Below are 22,617 nucleotides of genomic sequence, written 5' to 3'. Positions count from 1 at the left end.
CTGTGGGATGTGCTAGACAAATAAATGGAAACACAGAGGCTTCACCTCACAACTTACAGGACTTAACGTATGTGTATTGCCAGATACCACTGCACATTTTCAGGGGTCTAGTAGAGTCCATGGCTCGATGGGTCAGGGCTGTTTTGGAAGCAAAAGGGGGACCAGCACAACATTAGGCAAGTGGTCATAAAGTTATGAAGCTTATGCCTAAGTTCAATAAGAAAGAGCAGTGTATGTTATATATATGATTAGTTATTTAGATTTTTTTGTTTGTTTTAATAAAATAACTCACTAAGGCTACCTTTATTCACTTACAGGATGAATTGATTCTAAGAGTTGACTTCATTCTGAGTATTTTGAGGGATTTATTTTAATAATCTTTTTATTATCCAATTTATTATCCAATTATCTGAAAGGTTATTAAAATGCATCATGCATATATGCAATTTCAAGATGACTGAAAAAGAAGTTTAATAAACCATGAGTCCTATTTAAAATGTCTCATTTAAGCTTATTTTATTCTTATTTAGGCTTATGCATTTAACCAGTGTTCTCTGAATGTGACAGTTTTGATCATGCACTGCTTTTGTCATTGCAAATCTAAATAGGACTGCTTTCCAATTTCCAAAATCTAGCCTCAACATATTTAAGATTAAGTGTTGGATACATTAAATAACTGGGTTGTCCTGTGTGGGGTTTTTCTTTCAGAGAATTTCCTCTCTGTATCACACCCAAACCCTTGTCTTAGGTAACAGAAGTCTCAAATGTGGCCTTCAGGACAGAATTCAGAACAGGTCCTATCTTCTTCTCTGGCCCTTATCTCACTGGAGTGTCCTTCGCAGACCATATAAAGATCAGAGACACACTCTCTTACTTTGTTGTCACTGCCAAAGACAGACATGCTGCCTGCTGTTGTAAAGCTCTGCTGTGGAATTTCCTACCCACATATAAGGAACATAGCAGGTAAACCTTCCACAACCTACAGAAGGACTTTCTCCTTTTTATTCCTATTCATTCAAACAATGCATTCTCAGTAAGTGTCCTAAGCTGTTTTATTTTTCATTCAATCATGCAGGACTTCAACGCACCGCCATGGCATGGATAGGTCAGGAGATCATGCACCTGCAGCAGTGGGGACAAATCCAGAACCACTGGAGACAGCAAACTGGTTTAAATCATAATGGTAAAACATAACTGTGTTATTTTCATTAAATGTTTTAGATTGCATTTGCCAAAATATTACAAACAGCTGTCTTTTGCAGAGGCCAAGCCAAAAGATATAAAACCTGTGCCAGCAAAAGAAGATCAGCTGTACGTACGACATGGACAAGAATCAATGAGGAAGGCTCTCAGTATTTTAGAGGAGAAAGAAGGATGGAAGTTTGAGGTTGCTGAGGTAACATCTAATTGATAAAAATGCCATTAAAGCACTTTCATCAAAGTTCATCAAAGGTCACCGCTCTCTGAAAAAAAAACAGTGGATCACAAACCTGTGTTTTTTTCCTCTTTAGAGTAATGGCGATGCGATCTGTAGCAAAGTGATGCCAGGGGGCAGGAAAGTCTTTAGGCTGGAGGCAGTGTTGGACGCCAGTGTGGATGAGCTCTATAACCTCCTGTTTGTCAGAGTTGAAGAAATGCACCAGTGGAACCCAAGCATACAGCAAATCAAAGTGAGCAACTCACCTTTCAACAACTTGGAAACTTGATCAACTGCAAAACTTTAAGCTATAAAAATACCAGAGTTTAAACATACACAAATACTATTTAAGGTATATTCAAAGTTTTCCAACATGTCCTGTCTGCAAATTAGTCTTTATAACCAACCTATAGTTGTCATGCTGCATATTCACATCAACAAATGCATTTTCCGACTGCTACAAAAAATCTATACACACAGGTTTTGCAAACGAAAAGCAAATGCTGTTGGTTTCGTGTGTTGTAGGTTCTAAAACGTATTGGTCTACAAACAGTTGTCATCCACGAAGTTTCAACTGGGACAGCAGGAAATGTAATTGGACAGAGGGATTTCCTGAGTGTCAGACACAGCTGCAAACAAAGGTCCAGCGTTTATCTTGGAGGAGCAGCAATTCAGCTGGAGTCATTCCCCCCTCAGGCAGGCTTAGTAAGGTACGTCTGCAGACGAGGCACTAATCATTCATTGTCATATCTAAAATGATACTCAACAGCTTGATTGAACTTTTTCTTATATAAAGAGTCTGAGTTAATCTTAGTCATCCATGAAGGGAGATAAATTGTCTTGATGAGCTCTGACGTTTTAATTTTTCCATACAACCTCAGGTAATTTCAGTGTAGAAAAAAATATGAGGAGAGCAAAAGTTAATTTTCATAGCCAGTTATATATTAAATGCTGCTGGGATGCGTTTTAGGGAAGCTATGTGGCAGTGATGCCAAACTAAATATTAATACAAGCATGATTACTTGTCTACAGTGATCAGTGATAGAGTGATGTTTAGTAGGTATCATAACATGTTCCACAAAAATAACAGCTTGGGTTAACTGGGAAAGTCATTAGAGCTGACATCATATATTATGTATTAAGTAGTGAACAGAATTGAAAGTTTGCCTAATGATGGTGCTAATTATAAAATGTAGGAGTCACCAGTAGGTGAATTTCATTTGGAGGAGATCATGGCTATTTGTAGCAAGTTTTATTCCAATTGCTGAGATACTTTATTATGTAATCTTAAATGATCAACAGATGGGTCAAAGTTGGTGGGAAGAGCAAGGTAAATCTTAGTTTAATACATCAAAATACATGTCTGTCTGAGGTCAACCAACTCCTCCAAACCAAACTATGCACATAGCTAGGCCCCTGAAGGTTGTTATATATATCATATTTTATCATACTATAGCCAATCAAACCACCTAGCAACAGGCTAGCTAAAGGCTTTTTAGCATTTATGCACCTTTAATAGCTTATAAAAGAAATTTGAATTCCCTGGCCAACAGCATGAAAAGGCCAAAGAACCACATGCACTGTATGATTACTGATAATTAAAATAAAGACAGGCGAGGCTAAAAGACATTTGAATACTAAAACACATTTTTTTTGCGTGAGTACAGAGCTGAGAATGGACCAAGCTGTATCGTCATACAGGCCCTGGATGAAGATTCAACGAAAAGTCGCTTCACGTGGCTTCTTAATATGGACGTAAAGGTAAATTCATTAATTAATAAATGTAAATCTGCACATGCAAAATAATGCAGGGTTCTATTATACATTACACGTATACAAACTGGCCATTTCACATTGTATATGTTAAACAACTCATGAACAAAAACAATGTACACATTTCCTCTGTTTCTGTAAAAGTGAACTAAATGAGAAGATTTTTCTTATTGCATTTCTCAGGTTTTCCTTTTTAAATCCCGTCAGTAAATGTAATGCACTGTGTACAAGTCAAAATCTCAGTGTTTGCTTTATCAACTGCATCTCATGGTGTTTTAGAGCTGATCGAGAGTGCTCTTCCCTCATAGAGATGGTTGAGCTAAGAACAGCAAGAAAAGGCCATGAGATGTGGTTCAAAGCTTGGGAAAATAAGTGGACTCTGTGTTAATATTATTCAAAAGCGAACAATATCTACATATGAACAATGCATAATTATTGTACAGCAGCAGACCACCTACCTGCACCTCACTCTCTCTTTTTGTTGTTGACTGACAGTCAACAAATACCATTCAGGCGTCTAATAAATGTGACTTTATTCTCAGGGCTGGCTGCCAAAGTCTGTTGTCAATCAGGCTTTGCCTTGGGCGCAGCTGGATTTCACCAGACACCTCCGCAGACGTCTCAGCCTTGGCTGACTCAGTCACTCGGTCTGTGTGACACCCACACCACAGTACCACCTTGTCATCGCTCACAGAAGAAGATGGGTGGCACAGTGAATGCCTGGTTACTTGGCGAAATGCTACAATTTTTTGGAGATAGGAAATGCAGCGTCTAATTTTTACACAGCAGAGCTGGCGGAGATCAGTGCCAGCATGGCAGAAGAAGACTGGCTTTTAATAGGAATTATTGTCACATTGTGCCACTCAAACCTCATTAAGATTTGATTAAGAGGCATCACTTGTCTCTTGATACACCCTGTATATGACTGGACGTAGTTAATAAAGTGCTTGAATGTGTTTCAGTGCCTGTGATTTATTTCTAAGAGTTAGATCAGACTGAGTGAATGTGTGAACTGGATGTTTTTGATTGAAACACACTTAGTCATGATGAATGCGCACCACTCAGGGGAGTAAAAAAGATCAAAGTAAAATATAACTGCAGTAAATGGATATGAGCAGAGGAAAGAGCAAAAGCAACATCTTTCAAATGTGTTTTACTTTGTTCACCATACCACTTAAAAATTCAATAAATATTAACATTAAAGCTTTCATTTAGGTACGTATATACAAGAATTATACAATAAAAATAATGACGTTATGAACCGCAATGCAGGACTGGTGTAACAGTACGCCCAACCACAGTGTGTAGACAGCATGGCCTGTATTTTGCAATTGCAACTAAACTTTTCATAACTTGAAATTTACACTATATACATTATTATCTGAAAAACATCAGTTACAAAAAAAATATATATCATAATGCGTTATATTCTGAAAAGCATTTTAAACCATTAATTGACTGACATCCACAAAAACAGACAGCGGGCATGCTACAGTGGGGTTGGCTTGAAAACGGTCATGATTTTTCCTGTCAGTGAGGATAATCAGCGGTATGTTGGACACCAAAAAAGAGCACCACGGATAGAGAAGCCACTGAGCTCCCTGCCAGGAGTGATGGCATGAGGTTTGGAGGGTACTTCCAGGATAACTGTAGAATTCAAGAGTGCTTGATTGTGATCAGTTAGTAAGGTAATACGATTATACCATTGTCTTGGATGTATATTTAATTTGTTAAAAACAAAACAAAACATCAAGCTAGGAGGAAAAACAGCTAGAAATGTAAGAACATCCGATAATCTGACAGTTGTTTAAATAATAATTTGGTGTAATGACTCTCTGAATTTAGCTTCTATCTTTAAATACTTGTTTTTAATCATTTAATTTGCTTTTAGATCATGTCAAGTATTTTAATTCCAATTCACTCTTTACCTGAATTACCTGAATGCAGTTTTTACCAGACTGGTTGAGCAGAGATTAGCAGCTCATAACAGATCTAGGTTAAGCAACATGACCACATGGCTAATTAGCATATCTTATATATGCACATTTATCAAGCTATTGCTCTTTTGTTATTAATGAAGCTAAATTGACACTCACACTCTCTGTACCGACAGAAAATGAGTTTTTTAAAGTAAAAAAAAAAGTTCAGTAGATGCTTAGTTGTATTTCCCTGCAACGTTTGACTAGGCCTTTAGCTAGTAACTTAGTCACAACAGTAAAGCAATGAAGCAAAATCTATGCCATGCCTGTTAACTCAACCGCTTGATGTGTTTCTGCGCAGATATTATAAGTGAGAAACATAGCACGGAAAGGATCTTTACTAGAAATCAATGGCTAAATTACCTAAACACACAGGCAGATGATTGATTTTGTAATTACATTGTTGGAAGTGCGACAGCAGGTATTGGGCATTCAGGTGAAAAGAGGAGCTGAGGTGTCAACTGATCATCACCTAGTGGTGAGTTGGATCCTGTGGCAAGGGAGGATGCTTCACAGGCCCGGCATGCCAAGATGTTTAGTGCGGGTGCGCTCAGAATATCTGCTAGAGGCCCTAATATATAACATCTTCTTTTCCCACTCAAACTTTGACAACATTCAAAGGAGGCAGAGGACTTTAGTCCGAACAGACTGTTCCACATCTCCATTGCCAAGCTGGCTTTACAGAGCTGTGGCTGCAAGTCAGTTGGCACCTGTTGTGGCAACAATGGGGATTAAGGGAGCTGTCAATTTCAAGAAGGAGCCCTATCAGGATGGGTTATCATCTGGGACTTCAAATGAGCTCGAGTAGGGGGCCTGGGAGGTTTGTGATTAAACTACTTCTTCTGCAACCCGAACTTTGAAGAGTGGAAGAATATGGATGGATACTGTATATATAAATGGAATTAGCATGATATTTGATAGAATACGCCAGGTTAATACATAAGACTTTTTTTGCCAGGGCTTTTTGAGTTTAGACCAATAACTATTATGTACAACATAACAGCTAACCTGCCAGTCCTGTAGCTACTTCTTGCATTTCATATGTGGGATCATACTGTCATAAAATGGCAACTGGCAGAGACAATGACACTACACAGGGATAAGGATTTTTTTTGTTTTTAAAAAATGTAGCTCTATATTATAAATACAGTATAAGGTTTATAATTATTCTGGTGGCACACTCCAGACCCCATAGCTGGCATGTGCACCTCCAAAACCATAGTCTACGACCTCCTTATGTTCACGAGTTTAATAGTAGTTCTAATGCACTTGAAAAAACAACAGGCTTGCACAACTGTACACAGATAAAAACATGAATGTAGCAATGCAGTCATCACATTTTGAAGTCATTTTAGTTTACAGCACCTTTGTTTAAACTTTGTTTTTGTTTTTTTTCCATTTCATATTTGAAGCACACACGGCCGAGCGACGCCGTGCGCCAGATCGCTCTGAAGTTTTGATGAGGTAACCACCACTGGGCTGGTCTAAGTTCACTATCATGGACAGAAAAATAATAATAATAATAATAAAAAAAAAAAAAAAAAGAAAAACTTTGAGTAAATCACATACTGCAAAGGGTGTGCTGATGTTTGAGACCATTTCACCGAACAGCACATTCACAACATTGTTCACTGTTCATTTCTGAGCCGACAAGTTTCTGTGACTGGAGTCCCTCTCTGATCCTAAAGTGTCCCTTCTTGATCTTGCAGCAGCTGGGCCTAAAGTGCTGTTTGGGCTGTGCTCTTTAGAGGCACCACCACTTGAGTCTGCTGTAGGCCGTGGTGGCCCCGGAGGTAGAACTGGCCCAGCATCTGAATCTCTCTTTCCAGCAGTGAGAAAGGATTCGCTGGTGGGATGCTGGGGCGGAGCAGCATTTGTCTGTGGTGAAGTTTGAGAAGTGGCAGCTGTAGTTGACACCGGGGTAGTGAAAAGATGCCGTCGAGTGATGGCTTTAGTGGTTTTTGCCGGGGTCTGTGTTGTGGTAACATGAGGTGGCTTGGAAGAGGCAGGATAAGAAAGAGCTGAGATGTCAGGTTCAGCTAAGGCTACTGGGGTGTGAAAGTCAGGAACATGGGTAGTGAGGCTTTCTTTCTTGTCACAAGACTCACAGCAAAGCTTATAATATCCAGGGATGGAACAATACCGGGCAAGGACCTCCATTTGGCAGAAAATCGATTTATCCCCCAGACATGGCTCATCTAGTAATAACAGGACAGAGAACATCACTAAAAACTCCGGTGAAATGAACATTTCTACTTCTACTCTGTTTATATTAATTTCAGAAAAAAATTGCATTGTAACTTACTTGAAGAGATTTTTTGGACAGGGTTTTCTGGAACTCTTAGATAGACAGCTTCGTCTTTTATTGTAGAGTTTTCCATTGTTTGTTTGTCGAGAGAAGACCCTGGATGTCCTGAAGAGTGTAACGGCAAAAAAACAAACAAACAAACAAAAAAACTGGGGTTAAAAAGAAGCCATGACAGAAAAAGCTTCTGGGAATCTGTTTCTTTTACAGGAAAACAGAACTTTGTTGTTCACAGGACACGGAGCGCAAACTGGAATTCTTTGTGTGTTTTCAAAGCACATAATTTTCCACTTACTGCCAATGCAAGGAAAAAGAAAAGAACTGAAAGAACTGGAGGCACTCAACTCTTTGAAGAGGAAGCAAACGGAGAAAGGCTGAGGAAGGGCACTGGTGCAGAAATATTTAAGGTCTTAAAGAAGTGTCTTTGTGTGCACAGGATATTTAATACAAAGAGCATTAACAGAAAATGTATTCAGTCCTGAAAAAAAGTGTTTGCCTATGTGGGTCTCAAGGGTCTTATGCAGCAATCTTCTTAGCATTAGTGAGACAAAGTTGTTTTTGGAAGATTTCTGCTCATGTTCACGAGGCAAATCTTGTGTTACACTACACTTCTCTAAAATCTACTGCCAGGATTATGATAACATGTGCAAGACTCATAACGCATTTACTTGTGACAAGTCAGACGCAGAAGCAGTGTCCTTTTAATGGTGTATGTGAGACTAGTAGCAAGGTGGCCAAATCTCGCATGTGCATCTCACCTGAACATGGTCCCAATTTGCAAATGAGGATGGTTTCCGGTTTCTCGCCCTCGCATTCTCCAATGGTGTTGTCACTGGTCTTGCATACCACCTGCCTCTGCTGAATGCCTTCGCCACAGGTCACTGAGCACTGCGACACACCCAACGCACACAAACACACACACAAATATGTTTTATTTTCATCAGCTTTCACCGAGAACACTGAGAAGGAGAAGAAGAAGAAGAAGAAGAAAAAGAAGAAGGAGAATGAAAAGGAGAAGAAGAATATCCTGTCTCACCTGAGACCATGCCCCTGTCCTCCACTGGGCAGGACATACAGTATGGTTGCAGGCTTTCCTTATCTCTGGACGTTCATCAGTGCAGTGTTTGCTGTGGACCACTTTGTTGGTACCATTGTGAAGCGCCTGCATGCACTGCACCACCCTGGTTTGGTACCCGAGTTTTCCACAGGTCTTACTGCAAGGACTCCACTCTTCTACCACCCACCTATCAAGAGAGCATTGTGTTTGAATAAAACTATCCCTCTCATTCCAAAATTAAATAACCTTTCTACACTAGTTTTTACATCCTCACAAAAATGGTAAAAGTCATGTCAGAGTGGACATACGGTATGAAAGCAATTTTAAAAGTGCTAATGCTGATAGAGCTGCAGTGCTGTAGTTTAAAGTCACTCACGTGGGCTGGCTGCAGTCTTGGGTGTTGCAGCGTTTTCGGATGGGTTTGGGCTTTTTGCTGGTTTCACAAAAGTTACGATGCACCAAACGGCTGTCACTCTTCCTCCTGCATCCATATTTGGTGTACTGTATGCCTAATGGATATAAAATTACATAAGGAATGTACCAGCAAGACTATAGATCATATACTATGTGACCTCCATAACTTTGTAAAAATAATTTTATATAGAGTCCCAAATTTTCAGAGATTCAAAAGTAATTGGACAAAGAAATTCAACTTGTAAAAAATCCAATTTGACGTTCTTGTTCTTAAATGTGTAGCCAGTAGTTTGCAGCTTGTTGTAAACCGTCTGCATTGATTTCTTGATTGTAGTCTTTCACAATGATATGCATACCTCCTTAAGGTAGGTAAGGTGCTCTTAGTTCTTCTCCTGCAGAGAAATAATTCTGCAATCATGCATTTTTGTTGTTTTCTGCAGTCTTTCAAGCCTTTTGGTGATGCTGATCTGGCTAGTGCATTCATTCTTGCAAAGACTAGAGTCTCAATTTAGACAATCGCAAAGTTTTTGCTCTCTGTCTGACGGGTTCATTTTAGTTTTCCAATCTAATGATGACCTCCTTTACTTGCATCAATTTCTCTTTGGACCTCATATTAAGAGTTTCAGCAGCTACTGAAGTTCAACAAGTTCAACTCCAGATCCAGAACACGGAAACAGGCTTCATCTGGCCATGACGCTTCTTATCAGTTAGTTGTACAATTAGCTTAGAGCCTGTGAAAATAGGGGACTGTGTATAAAACTGGTGGTAATAATAAACAGTTATTATTGAATTAAAGCTGAATATCTCCACTTCAATCACATCTTGATCGCTTGATTTAAAATTGCCTGTATGGATGCACAGAGACAAAAACACAAATAAATAGTAGGGTCAAAATGTCTGAGACTACACAGAAAATCTGTCAAAGCAAAAAATATTGAAGCAAAGTTGAATGATTCTGGACTCTTTGTTGCTAACTATATCATCCCATCAGTGCATTTAGATAACACTTAGGCGTGTTTGATAAGTGCATCAAAAGTAAACCCTCTAGCAGCAGTTTGCTTTTTAGAAATATCAAGTTTTAAGCTTAAAAACCTGCTTATTAAGAGACATTTTGGTGGGAGGAAACATGAAATCAGAGCTAAGTAAAAGCCTCAGAAACTAAAGTCTCAATCTAAGTAAGGTGGGGCTTTCTCACAGTCAAATCTAGGCTTGATGCAAAGTTTTCTAAGAGAGCACCGCATGACAGTCTACGCCACTTTGAAGAAACTGGATCACTTTATCTAAAGCAAAGGTCAGGCAGACCAAAAGAGATCACGAGAAAATCAATGCATCCAGCTTTGTGCCCTAAGAAAGAAAAGCAGCTAAAGAAACAAAGACTTCAATCAACTTCAATCAAAGTGGTCTCAAAGGCCAAAGACTGAACTAATCGTCTGCAGAGACAATAAATGCTTGTCTCTGCAGACGATTAGACAAGCATTTGTCAGAAATGCAGAAATAAATATATTTCTGTTATTTTTTCATGTCTACCCCCAAAAATAGATATTCATAATTCATAATTAATTCATTCACAATTGTGTGTTTTAAGTTGGAACATCAGAAGCAAATTAAATGCAAAAATATAAGAAATAAAACTCAGGTGGAACGGGTTTATTATTGTTATATAATTATGGTATATAGTAAGCTATTAAAACCTTGAACTGTTGTGAGTCGTTTTATTTCTTTAACTCATTAATTTCTGTAGTTGCTCAGATTTATCTTTACTTTTGTTTGAGCCTACGCAAAAAACCTGCAGCTTCAGTACATTCACTGACCTCCCCCACAGGGTTTGGAGCACTGAGACCAGCTTTTCAGTGCCCACTCATATGTGTCCAATTCGGCGAGAAGAACATTATTGTTGGTAATAAGTGGTAGCAGGTCCTCATGTATGATGTACTTATATGTTAAGCTAACTTTTGCATCTTCTTCCTGAGGAATGATCTGCAGCAAAGTGAACAAACGTTATTAGAATAAACAGAAATTTGGAAGGACAAACTGAAGCTCGGAAAATTTACTTGATACACTCACCAGGACTATGATCCCTTCATGCAGAGGCCCAGTTGTTTTCAATGTCTCCCTCTCACCCTCAATGGAATACTCCCACTGTAAACCATTTTCAATGAAGGTCTTTGATTTGGCATCTTCACTTTTTTCATTCAGTATGAAGTTTCCAGTTACTTGATTCTTCACAGCTGTCAGTAATGAAGAAACAGATATTTTATGGAGGCAGAGGGAAGTCCAAGGGAAGGGATGTACAAATTCAAAGTTGGGATTAACCCATTCCCACCACAGAAAGTTTGCTCTGAGCAGAGAACGTGTCAATATGCCATTGTGGCTTTCTGACACCTGTTCTTCCAACTTGTGTTTTGTTTTGTCAGAGGAGAGAAGAGTGGCCCAAAAAGGAAGATGGTTGGCTTGGCTGAAAGCTGTTTGAACCTGACTCATCAGTCACCCCAAGGCTCATACTAGGATAAAAAAAATGATCACTCTGTTATTTTGTCTCCATAACTGAAGACATTTCAGAGTGTCCTCCTTTTTCACATACAGCTTCACACTGTAAACTGCACGCAAGCAATTTGAAAGTCATTCGCTTTGAAGTAAGGCATAAAAAAACCATCTGCTGTTTTCACATCACTGGAGTTGCACGTACGATGTAACCTGTCAGCTGTGCTAATTGCACTTTATATTTCATTATAAGAAATACACTTTAAAATGTACATTTTGAAACATCAAATGGGCTTTTAAAACTTCAAAATTTGCTCTTCAAAGTTTGAAGTTTGCTCTTTCAAAAATGTGGAGTCAAGATCTTTAATCTCTAAGGCAGTCGATGTCAAAACATTGTTTATAAAAATGTAAAAAAAAAAAAAAAACTTTAAAGAGAAACATTTCAAACTCATCCCGAGGTTCACTAAACATAGTCCCTAAAAATGGATAAACATGCTATTTCATGTGGTAGGCTACAGAAGCAGAGGGCAAAACAGAAGCAGGATATTTACAAATGGGGAAACAACACTAAAACCAACTCCCTAACTATGCTCTCATTACGCTTGTGCCACCAAAACATATCTGAGTCACAAGATCACCAGCACATGAACTGTTGTGTCTGGTACCAGGTAGTTGGAAGCAGATGCTTGACTAGACAGAGAATCCAAAGAGTCTGAGGCTGGTACAGCATCACTGGCTTCTTATTGTGTTTTCTGAGGAGTTCCTGAGCAATTTGTGGTGGGGTGTGCATGCTATAGGAAGCTATATGAATTATTATTATAACATTTTGTAGTTCCTGATGCATAAGTGTTATTAAACTTGCACAAACAAAAATAAAGTCCTTCTTCTTTTAGGGGTCGCTATGCCAGATGATCTTCCTCCATCTCATCGTAGCATTCTCTTCTGACACATCAGCACGTTGCATATCTTCTTTTACTGCATCCATGAATCTTCTTTGTGCTCTTTGCTCTTTTACTCCTGTGTCACAGCTCCATATATTCACACCCTTCCTCTGCACATGTCCATACCATCTCAGCCTTGCCTCTTTAACTTCACCTCCAACCACTCAGCCTGATCTGTTCCTTTGGTGCACTTATTTCTAATCCCATCTCTCCAAGTCACTCCCAGTGAAAATTCTCCTATTCTCATACATCACGCCTGACACTCATTTCCACCCACCCTACGCTCTTTTTTCCACCTCTCTTGTGTACTGTCCATTGCACTGTATGGTTAAACCCACGTATTTAAACTTATCCACCTTCACTACATCTGTTCCTTGCAGTTTCATTGTTACTCTTGCCTCTTTCTCCTTCATATACATGTATTCTGTTTTACTTCTGCTGACTTTCTTTCCTCTTCTGTCCAGCACATACTTCCACCTCTCTAAGCTCATCCACCTGCCTGCAAAACTTATAAAGTCCCTAGAAAGTTTCTATAAGATGCTATTAGGTCATATTATTGCTAATAATTACCCCCTTATTCACTTAATCACTATTCTGTAAATTTTACTTCCATCAAAGAAACCTCAGATACTTTCTGTGAGCTGACTCTGAAATCTCTTTCTTAACTGAGAAAATATGTTGCAATCTGGTTTACAAACCTTGACTTCTAATTTTACAAACCAGCCCTATTATTTTCAGTCAAAAGCATCAGATGTTTCCACACATGACAAAAATGTGGGACGCACTCACCAATTATATGAGGGGAGGTCTCGTTCTCCTCAATGACTATGTGGCGGGCCCCTATTGGGATGTCAAACATTTTCAGCATTCCTAACAAGGCAAAAAGAAAGAGCACAGTTTAGCCCGGCGCTTTAAACAAGTTGTATTTTTGGGGGGCTCTAAAGAAGCCAATTATTTCTAAATCAAGATAATAAGACAGGGTTTTGATTGATGATAAAGGCTGGTACATAGGTAGACTGTGGCTAAAATATAGAAGAACTAGTCATTAAATTCGTTCTTAGCTAAGGGTTTAACATCCATTTCACCGCTGTCCTGCCCCTGCAGTTGATAGTTACCATTCTTTTTAGGGGTCTTGGTGAGTGTCAGCTTCACAGTGCGGCAGTGAGAGTTGTCTCCTTCACAAACTCCACATTTATCCTCTTGCTTGTAAGACCCAACTTCCTTGTCACAGCCTACATGCTGTAAGGAGAAAAGGCACAGCCAGTCAATCACATCAGTGGAACACTGTGACTGACTTTTACAGAGACACAGATTGTTTTGCTGGGAGAATGATGCCATGGAAGTACAAAGCACATGTCTGATTTGGACGGTGCCTTGTAAAATATACTGCATACTGGAAACATGTCTAGACATAACAAAAGAGTAACCAAAACACTGGGCCTAAGGTGAAAATGGAGACAAAATAAAAACCATGTCAAGGGGCAAAATGTGATGTATTCTATTCAATTCACTTACACTTCAGTAATTAAATATCTATATATAATTTTAAACAACATTGCTATCATTAAAATAGAATCGACTAAAGGTCACAGCAGTATGACCTCTGGTGTAAAGCAATGCATAGATAGTGCATTAATAAGACATAGGATTTATTTTGAGGTGTGAAAACAGAATAAAATTGCTCTTATATATAGCTTTTAATTTCTTTATTTTAAAATTGATAGTGTACTTTAGAAACTATTGTTAAAAAAGGCAAAATACTCTCAAAACATTGCCAATTATGAATTTCAAGCCCTAAGACAAAATCTCTTCCATTTAATTTAAAATGTAAACAGCTTACTACTAATTGTATCTTGGATGACCGACCTTCCCAGTGCAAAATGATATAAATGCAAAGTCTGAAGACTTAAGGTCACTGACTTTTTTGTGTGTTGTAGTAAAAACCACAAGACGTGCCTGATTATCTCATTATGTCTTACATATGTCAAAGTTTATGTTTTTGAGCAAACGCTTACCAGGCACTCTCCTCGAGCGCAAACACTGAATGGGTCTAAGTAGCTGCATCTTGTCCCATCATGCATCACCTGGTTCATAGATACCACCTCTCCCGTTTCCTTTGACTGACAGCTCAGCTCACATTTACGGGCCTCTGAAAGCACATGAAAACACATTCATACACACCTTGATTATCAAATGTGATAAAGACATCCGCAAGCTCTGACGGTCTGATAACACCTCCATGACTCTTAATGTTCCTGTGAAAAGCTGCTAATGCAAATACCATCTGTCCTCTTGCTGCTGTGCAGAAAACTTTCAAGCTCACCAATGAAGCGGGAAGCCAGCTCTTACCATCTGGGTGCTCATAAGGCAGCCAGGTGTGCTTGATGTTTTTATGGTATTTGTTGCTTCTCTGGACGCACTGCTGAGCACGGAAGTCCTCGTAAGGGCCTGCACACTCCTCTGTGTTGCACATCTGGTAGTCAAACGCAGACCCGGGGCAATCTCTACCACCGTAGGCAGGTCTGATCAAGGACAAAAACATGATGCTGTTGAGCAAACTTCCTTCATAATGTTCCCAAAGATTCAAATGTCATTTTTTGGGCTGTAATTGAACAAGACTAAAATTAGTCTGTAACTGAAGAAGCTTCTTATATGAGAGGTGAAACATCTTCAAGCAACTTAAAGAATTCCAGACGCTTTTCTTTCCAAGCTCCTTAGGCTAAAATCAGTTGTAAGTGTATTACTATTAAATATTTGAAACCTGATCCATCCTCCTAGCTTTAAAAAAGAATATGGATATTTAAAAAAAGCCTAAAGAATATGTTTGAATTCTGTAATTGGAATTGTAATACATCAAAGCTGTATGCAAATTTTTGACCTAGAATAGACACTTTGCTTTTGTTTTTTTTTTTGTTTTTTTCAAGTCAAACAATACAAATAAAATCACTTTAACCAAGAAACATTAAAAGAAACTTGTTGAAATCTTTAAAACACTTTAAAAATTTTTTTTAAATGTTCCAGGCACAAAAGTTTAGGAACCCAAAAGGTGGATATTTAGCATAACATGCTCTGTCACTGATATCACAGCACACAACTACAAAATGTTATAATAATAATTCATATAGCTTCTTATAGCATGCACACCCCACCACAAATTGCTCAGAAACTGCTAAAAAAAAACACAATAAGAAGCCAATGATGCTGTACCATGTTGTTCTGAACACACAACATGCTAAAAATCAATTTTCTGTTTGACTTTCTGGAAGGACTGCAGGAAACTTTCCAGTTTCCAGTGCAATTGGCTGTCGCACATCAGTGGGATTTACTTACAAATCCTCAGCCAGGTCCACAGAGTTAATTTATTGTCATTTCATCTAAACATAATAAGTAATAGTGCACTGACTTTTGATGAAAGACATATTTTTTAACAAGATATTATTTTCTCAAGGGTATCCAGATGTTTGCATACAACTAACCATTAACACTTCAGTGCTATTTGTACAGTTATTGTCTTTTATTGTAAAGGTTTAACTTGCCAGAGGTTTGAGTTACTAATGTCAGAACACCTGTAAGAACACCTCCGATTCATTCAATGAGCCCCAATGAGCCAGAACTATATCTAAGGGGTCAATGTCAGAAATCTCTAACTGAAACATCATGCTGTAAATAATGTCACGATTTACACCAGTGCATTTCCTGCAATGGAAAATCAAACTGTCTGCTGTGCTAATCAATCCCATATATCAGCAGACTACAGTATGGCCTACATACTATTTGTCACGGTGTGTTGTTGTGCAGTTCATGCAAGAAATCAATCTGCTTTTGTTTACAAGCTCTGATTAAAGCACTGAGTGACAACTTTTCTACCAGTTGAGTATTAGAAGTTGAAGCTGTCTTGTTATTATCTGCAGTTTCCTTTAGTTTTTAACTTTTGCTTTTGTATCGTGCGAATCACATGTTGCACTCTCGAAAAAGGATCATCCATGTAAACGTTTTGAGTTTACATGGATGATTTAATTTACTCACAAACTCCAGATTTAAAATTCCAGACTAGTTCCCATGTAATTTACACAAAAGGCCAACACACAGTGCCTTACACGTGAACAGGTCATCTGATTTTAGCCTTAAAGTTGGTTAGGAACTGTCTTTATTACAGTTAATGAAAGAACATCAACAAAAGAATCTGCACACTTAAATCTTATGTTCCTAAAATTAGAACACATTGCAGATCAGATCAAATCTGTCCACTGAGAAAATTGCACCTCAATTTCACTGTTAAAAGTTTCATTGCTTTAATGACAATAATGATTTTGATTCTGATTCTGAGATCTCAGTAAAATGAAAACCTAAATGGAATGCAGTCACTGATTATGTCAGCTAACCTTAGCTGGAAAAAATCATGGCCAGGGATTTGTATGTGCAATAATTATCAAAGAAAGCATTCAATGTTGTAAACTATCAGTGTTTCTATTGGGTAATGAGTAAATACATTATTTCTAATAACCAGCTGGGGGCAAAGAGCTCTGGCTGCAAAAAGAAATAAGGTGGCAGTGACTGTTACTGTATGTTAGATATACTCTATGGTCTCAGCAAACACTAGTTTGATTTACCGAAAGTTCGATTTTTTTAATATAACATGTTGCGTACAAGCTTTGTTCATTCTGTAAGTCATGATCCCATTTAAATAAAATATACAATAAAATAGGGCACGAGAGCCTGTTTTAGGGTTTGGCTGCTTTGTCTTTTACAAGCTGATACTGCATTAGCATTGAATATGTGTAATTCCTTTATTTGTTTCTGATTAAAAACAAACAAAGAAAATCCTAAAACGGTAATGGCCAGAATGTGAAAGCTGAGAATTCAAAATTTAATTTCAACAAACAACGTGTAGTATTAGAGACGCAATCATAATTATTGTGACAAAGTTTTTTACTCTAGTTAAAATGACTTACATCCTCAAAATCATTTTCATTATCTTTTGTGTCTCCTTTCCTGTAAAATGCACTACTTAACTTCTGTACTACTTAAAATTACTTACATTAGAACATTTCTTCTTTCCTGTAAACAGCTGTTGTTAAAGTTACATTGTTAAAATACAATGAAATCACATTTAATTCTATTACACCATCATAACACCTCACTTTGACCTTTCTCTTCATTAATAGTATAAACTCAGTATGAGGTTTTTATAGTTTTATAAATAAATTAATGAAACCAAATCTAAGCTTAACAAACCCAGGACTGGATTAAAAAACGTCCCTGAAGCTCTTCATTCACACTTATATAGTACATTAACATCTTTTAGATGAATACTGATGATACCGTGAGATCAAATACTATTTTTTCACTATCTGTACAGCTTTGTTATTTTCTGTTTTTTTCTTAGTTTTGCGACATAGATTCAGCTTCCTTGTTGCTGCAGCACTCACGGAGGGTTGTTGCACAGTCTGCTGCGGGAGCGAATTCCACCTCCACATGTTCTGGAGCAAGAGCCAAACTTTGACCAGGAACTCCAACTTCCATCATGGCCCTGAGGCTCCTGGCTGGTTCGCCAGATGCAATGACCCTTGAAGCACCACTGAAAATCAGTGTCCATTAAAAATGAGAGACAGGGGGAAAGGAAGAAGAAAAGAAAGGTCAAAAAGTCCAAACTGATGACATTTGGCTTCTCTGAAAATATTGCTCAGAAACTCTATTTCCGCTTCCTATTTTTAGAGAGTTACACAGTTTTACATTGTAAAATCACAGATGATTCAGAGATATTTCCTACCTTTCCTGGTGCACACTCCGTTCCATCCACAGGAGGACCTTTTTTAGTTTTACAAAAGTACTGGTTGTCAGGGTGGCTGCACCACAGCTGCTTGCAGGGGTCGTAGGTTCGAAACTAAATGAGCAATTAAACAGCAAATCTGAGCACTAATTCTTTTTGGAAACATAGATAAGCAAACACAGTTTTTCCCTGTTAAAAACCAGAACTTACTCCTCTGCAGAATTAAAAAATACTGATTAAAAAATTGTTGACTATTCTATTTATTTTAATTATGTGGTTATTATATGGTAGAATAAATAAATAATTCAAATGAATAAATATATATATCTTGGGGCCGCAAAGGTTACTTACAGCAGTGCACATTTTATAACCAACACCAAAATCAAAGCGGCACTGTTCATCCATTGAATAATTTATTCCAGGGAGCTCAGGAAGCTTGGGCCACTTATGTTCAAAGGGATCATCCAGCAAGCAGTCATAGGAGCTGAGGAAGACATAATAAGAATAATAAGGACATAAATGTTATGTGCAATGCGAGGTCAGGAGCAGACCACATATGAAAAGAGAAGGAACAAATTAATTTACACAACAGCTGTGCAAAGAGCAAACATACTGGATGTATCTGTTGAGCTCCTGCTTGCTGCAACGTGACCAGTGATAGCGGTGAAAAGCTGCTTGGACAAGTGGTGCCATGATGCTACCCATGCTGGTCTCATCAGCACAACGATTCCCTTGGCCATCATGCTCCATACCCAACCTGAAGGGCAAAAGCACAGAAGCATAGATTGTGACCATGGCAAGAGATAAAGTCACAGCAAACAATATTTTCTGAATTCTTTCTGTTGTTATGCACTACGAATATAACAGGATTGCGTAGGAGTAAGCAGAGTTGTGTACTGCACCTCTGCACTTTCTGAACACTGATTGAAATTTGGAAACTGTCAGCTATCATAATTTTTTTAGTTCTTTTCCAAAATTACAAGCTTGTTCGATTTTATCTAAGTTACAGCAGGTTCCCCAGCAACAGCTGTCGGTATAGATGAAGAACAAACACAGAAACATCAATTTATAAAACATTAACGTCTACAAATTAAACCATTTAAAAAATAACTTCAAGTACTCTTTAATTATTCTTTTCATGGAATAAAATCGGAATTCACATGTCTATATGCTAATTATGAAGGTACAAGTAGCAGACAGCCAACACAGATTTGCATGGAGAATGTCAAGAGCAACAGGCTCTTTTCCAAAGGTAGAAAAAAAATCAGCCTACACACATTACTGGGTCACTACTATCACACTAATGCTACAGCACTTATTAAACTGTTACATACTGTTGACATTTGATAGTATTAAAAACATCTTACTATTTTATCCTAAAAATTGATGACTTTTCCTAAAATTAAAATATTAAAAATGTCACAACATACAAGTTATACAAGTTTTTGTGAACTGACAATATTATGGGTTAAATTTGACATGAACTGTATCCATTCAGATGGATTTTAGATCTATCACTGTGTGTCTGCTTAAAAACAATTGTGGTTTTAGAAAATCTCGATACTGTGTTGTCTCTGTCTCTGTGTGGGTTTTTTTTTCTTTTTTCCCCAGTGATTTTTGATGTTTTATTTTGTTTGGTGGAATACTTCAAGGGGAACCTTGACACTGTCTGTATTCCCACAACTACTGCATAGGTCCCCATAGAGGTTATAGTTAGGTTTATTTTATGTTTTCATGTTTTGGGACATGATATTTTGACATAGTAGATGTTTTCCCAACTAAAACAAATGCTGTAAAATCAAAAAAATATGCTCTCCCTGCTGTAAATGAATTCATTAATCATCTGTTTATTAATGTCAGATGGAATATTTATACGTCTAAATAGATTTGCAGTTCAAAATGTGGAACAAACACTTTTTATGAGAGAATTTTTGACCCAGCGCAAAGCTGACTGGGACAATACTGCGAAGAATTAAAATGTGAACAGTATGTAAGAGTTAAATCATACAAGTGTAAAAATGTCACTTTGCTATTTTATTGCACCAGAATCTGGAAACTATAAAACAGCCATATTGTTTATACGCTTTGATTATTGTATAAAGTTATGGGGGTGGCTGCCAGTGGTAGATAAAAATTTATCATAAAAACAATCAAAATGTTGTCTTTTAACATTATGCAAAATAGAAAAACAATTTTCTAAAATGTTGAAATATTTCTTTGAGCGATAAGTTAGTGGCTTAACTGATAGAAACCGGACAGATAATGCTTTACAAAAACAGGCATGGTCAGAGCACAATCTTAGTAGGCTAAATGGTGGACAAGTGAGATTAGAGGAGAGTGCATGTGCAGGTGGTTATCAGCATCGGACTTATGATTCCCTTAGACATTTTTATGGAAGCTGTGCTTTTTAAATGTTAACATTTTTTTACTGTTGTTTATTTGATATAGAGTAATTGCAAGCCTCATTAAAGCTGCGCTCCAGGAACACCAACCTCCAGTAAGAAAGTACAGACGCTCGATTAACAGGGGAGGTAAGCTCTAAATTGAACTATCAAGTTGGTTAAGCTTTGTGGACACTGTATTTGAATGCCAACAAAATAATTGCCTTCTTTTCTTCTTTTTCATGAGTTATTCAAACACTGAACTGAACCTAAATGTCATGTGACAATCTCATTGGTTCACGCAGTGATGTCATAAGGACACTTTTGGACATGGAGTGAGTGTCAAGAACCATCTGTGAAAGACAGTGGAGGCTCTGTCATGGTTTGGCATTTTAATCTGTGGTGTTGGGGAGTCTCTATCTAAAATTTATGGAATTATGAACACAGAAAAAAATGTATTCACTGTGTTCTTACAAGAGTTTGTCTAAAAGAGTCTGTTTTGAACAATAAAGGTGGTAATGCCAAATACTAATCTCAAAGCTCATTAAAGCTGTACTAACTTTCCATGAGTCTGTGCGTCTTTTCACGTGTTTCAATAAGTCAGTGCACCTATTTTCCATTTTCCCTCCAACATATTATGAGGGGTTACTAAAGACTTTTGTATAGCACTATAATCAGAATCAGAATACTTTATTAATCCAGAAGGAAATTAGGGAACTGTTAATAAGCAGCTCCATACATTTATTGAATACACCAGCCTGTTGCTACAGTAACTTTTAGCCTCTTGCTACCTTAGCAACCATTGACCTTGACAGCAGGAGTAGATGTATTGATAGCATAATGGTTAAAGTATATAATGCTTAACCACAGGTTAGTTTAAGCACAATTAATTCTTCCCGTTCTCATGTTTTGTGTCTACACAAAAGGCACACAAAGCATAATGTTTAAAAAATACTGCTTTCATATCTATGTGTAAAACGCAGCTGGAGATCAGATTAAATGCTTTTTCACAACAACAGATCACTGTTTATGTTCACAAACTACAATCACACAAAAACTATTAACTTAAATGCACACAGAAAGATCTTGTTAGTGGCCCTGCTGGGCATTCATCATGATTCCATTACTCACACATGGCCGGTTTCATGAGCAACCACAAAGGCAGAGGAGAAGCCATCCTCATGGTTCAGAGTGCAGCTCCTCAGTGGGTGGCACATCCCCGTCACTGGAGCATACCCTGAGCGACACAAAAGACCACACAGCCCTGATAATCAAGAATGAAAGTGGTGACATTCTCATGCAGTGCAACGAAGTGGAAAAAGATTTCTAAATATGGAGTAATTGCATTCATTGTGAAGGTTTTAATCTCTTCTTGGTGAGCAGCTGGCTGTCACACTGGCTCTTGAGTGTGTGTGAGTTATAAAGAGAGTGATGGTGATTGCTCAGCTTCTTTCAATGAAAAAAAAGCCCCACATATCTGTGTGTTTACATTGTGATTTATCAGAGTAGGCTACATTCACACAGTGGCACTTTCATTCATTTAAGGTGAACGAACAGAGGTAAAATACTTCTAGCAAATCCCTCAATAGCAGCAGTAGCTGTACACAGCTTGCATATCAAACATAAAGAAACTCCCAAAGCAGTTTCAGAAGCCTGCCATCATTATTACCCAGTAGACACCTGGTTGGTACCACAACATTTCACACAGCTCACGAGGACGACAAACTTTTAAGCAAAGCACAGACATTAAACATAACTCGATCAAGAGGTGTGCAGCAATTCAGCTTAGTGCGAATCAGCTTGGATCAGAAGCACGCCCATTCTGGCCTTCTTTTTTTGCCACAGCTTCCAGATAATTTCCATGCTTTCTGACCATCAGAAGACTGTTTTTTTGGCATGCAGGTAAAAAAGCAGAAAATGCAGCAGGCAGACAGCTGGTGATAAAGCCATGTGTACATGTCAAGTTATTTGAATGACTGCAGTGGGTTATTTCAGTCACAGCAGAGTGAGCTTTAGCTTACAGCATGATGACGATGTCTTTATGAAGAGAATGACTAGAGGCTCTATTCATAAATGAAAACAAAATGGACATATTAATA

At 37.9% G+C, this 22,617-nt stretch overlaps 2 protein-coding genes across 3 annotated transcripts in view; one reads left to right on the top strand and one right to left on the bottom strand.

Moving 5' to 3' along the window:
* The first annotated feature begins 842 nt into the window (after positions 1-842).
* star2 (steroidogenic acute regulatory protein 2) lies at positions 843-4,146 on the top strand. Its single transcript, XM_085170069.1, has 7 exons — positions 843-963; positions 1,076-1,183; positions 1,263-1,396; positions 1,512-1,670; positions 1,943-2,127; positions 3,085-3,178; positions 3,733-4,146. The coding sequence occupies exons 1-7, from the start codon at positions 900-902 to the stop codon at positions 3,823-3,825; spliced, it is 837 nt and encodes a 278-aa protein (XP_085026195.1). The 5' UTR covers positions 843-899; the 3' UTR covers positions 3,826-4,146.
* A 182-nt stretch (positions 4,147-4,328) lies between these two features.
* adamts14 (ADAM metallopeptidase with thrombospondin type 1 motif, 14) overlaps positions 4,329-22,617 on the bottom strand; it is a 57,145-nt gene continuing 38,856 nt past the window's right edge. For both annotated transcript variants that reach the window (XM_085170062.1, XM_085170063.1), the window contains exons 7-22: positions 21,650-21,755; positions 18,751-18,894; positions 18,489-18,621; positions 18,138-18,251; positions 17,797-17,945; positions 14,717-14,889; positions 14,383-14,516; positions 13,483-13,606; positions 13,157-13,237; positions 11,010-11,173; positions 10,757-10,922; positions 8,908-9,040; positions 8,511-8,718; positions 8,233-8,362; positions 7,475-7,582; positions 4,329-7,367 (exon numbers count right to left, since the gene is read on the bottom strand). In XM_085170062.1, coding sequence (XP_085026188.1) covers positions 6,805-7,367; positions 7,475-7,582; positions 8,233-8,362; positions 8,511-8,718; positions 8,908-9,040; positions 10,757-10,922; positions 11,010-11,173; positions 13,157-13,237; positions 13,483-13,606; positions 14,383-14,516; positions 14,717-14,889; positions 17,797-17,945; positions 18,138-18,251; positions 18,489-18,621; positions 18,751-18,894; positions 21,650-21,755 — 2,630 coding nt within the window. In that variant the 3' untranslated portion in view covers positions 4,329-6,804. The remainder of the gene's footprint in view (positions 7,368-7,474; positions 7,583-8,232; positions 8,363-8,510; positions 8,719-8,907; positions 9,041-10,756; positions 10,923-11,009; positions 11,174-13,156; positions 13,238-13,482; positions 13,607-14,382; positions 14,517-14,716; positions 14,890-17,796; positions 17,946-18,137; positions 18,252-18,488; positions 18,622-18,750; positions 18,895-21,649; positions 21,756-22,617) is intronic.

The sequence above is a fragment of the Neolamprologus multifasciatus genome, chromosome 8 (assembly GCF_963576455.1).
Source record: "Neolamprologus multifasciatus chromosome 8, fNeoMul1.2, whole genome shotgun sequence".
Lineage (NCBI taxonomy): Eukaryota > Metazoa > Chordata > Actinopteri > Cichliformes > Cichlidae > Neolamprologus > Neolamprologus multifasciatus.
This window is presented reverse-complemented; position numbering and strand designations above follow the sequence as displayed.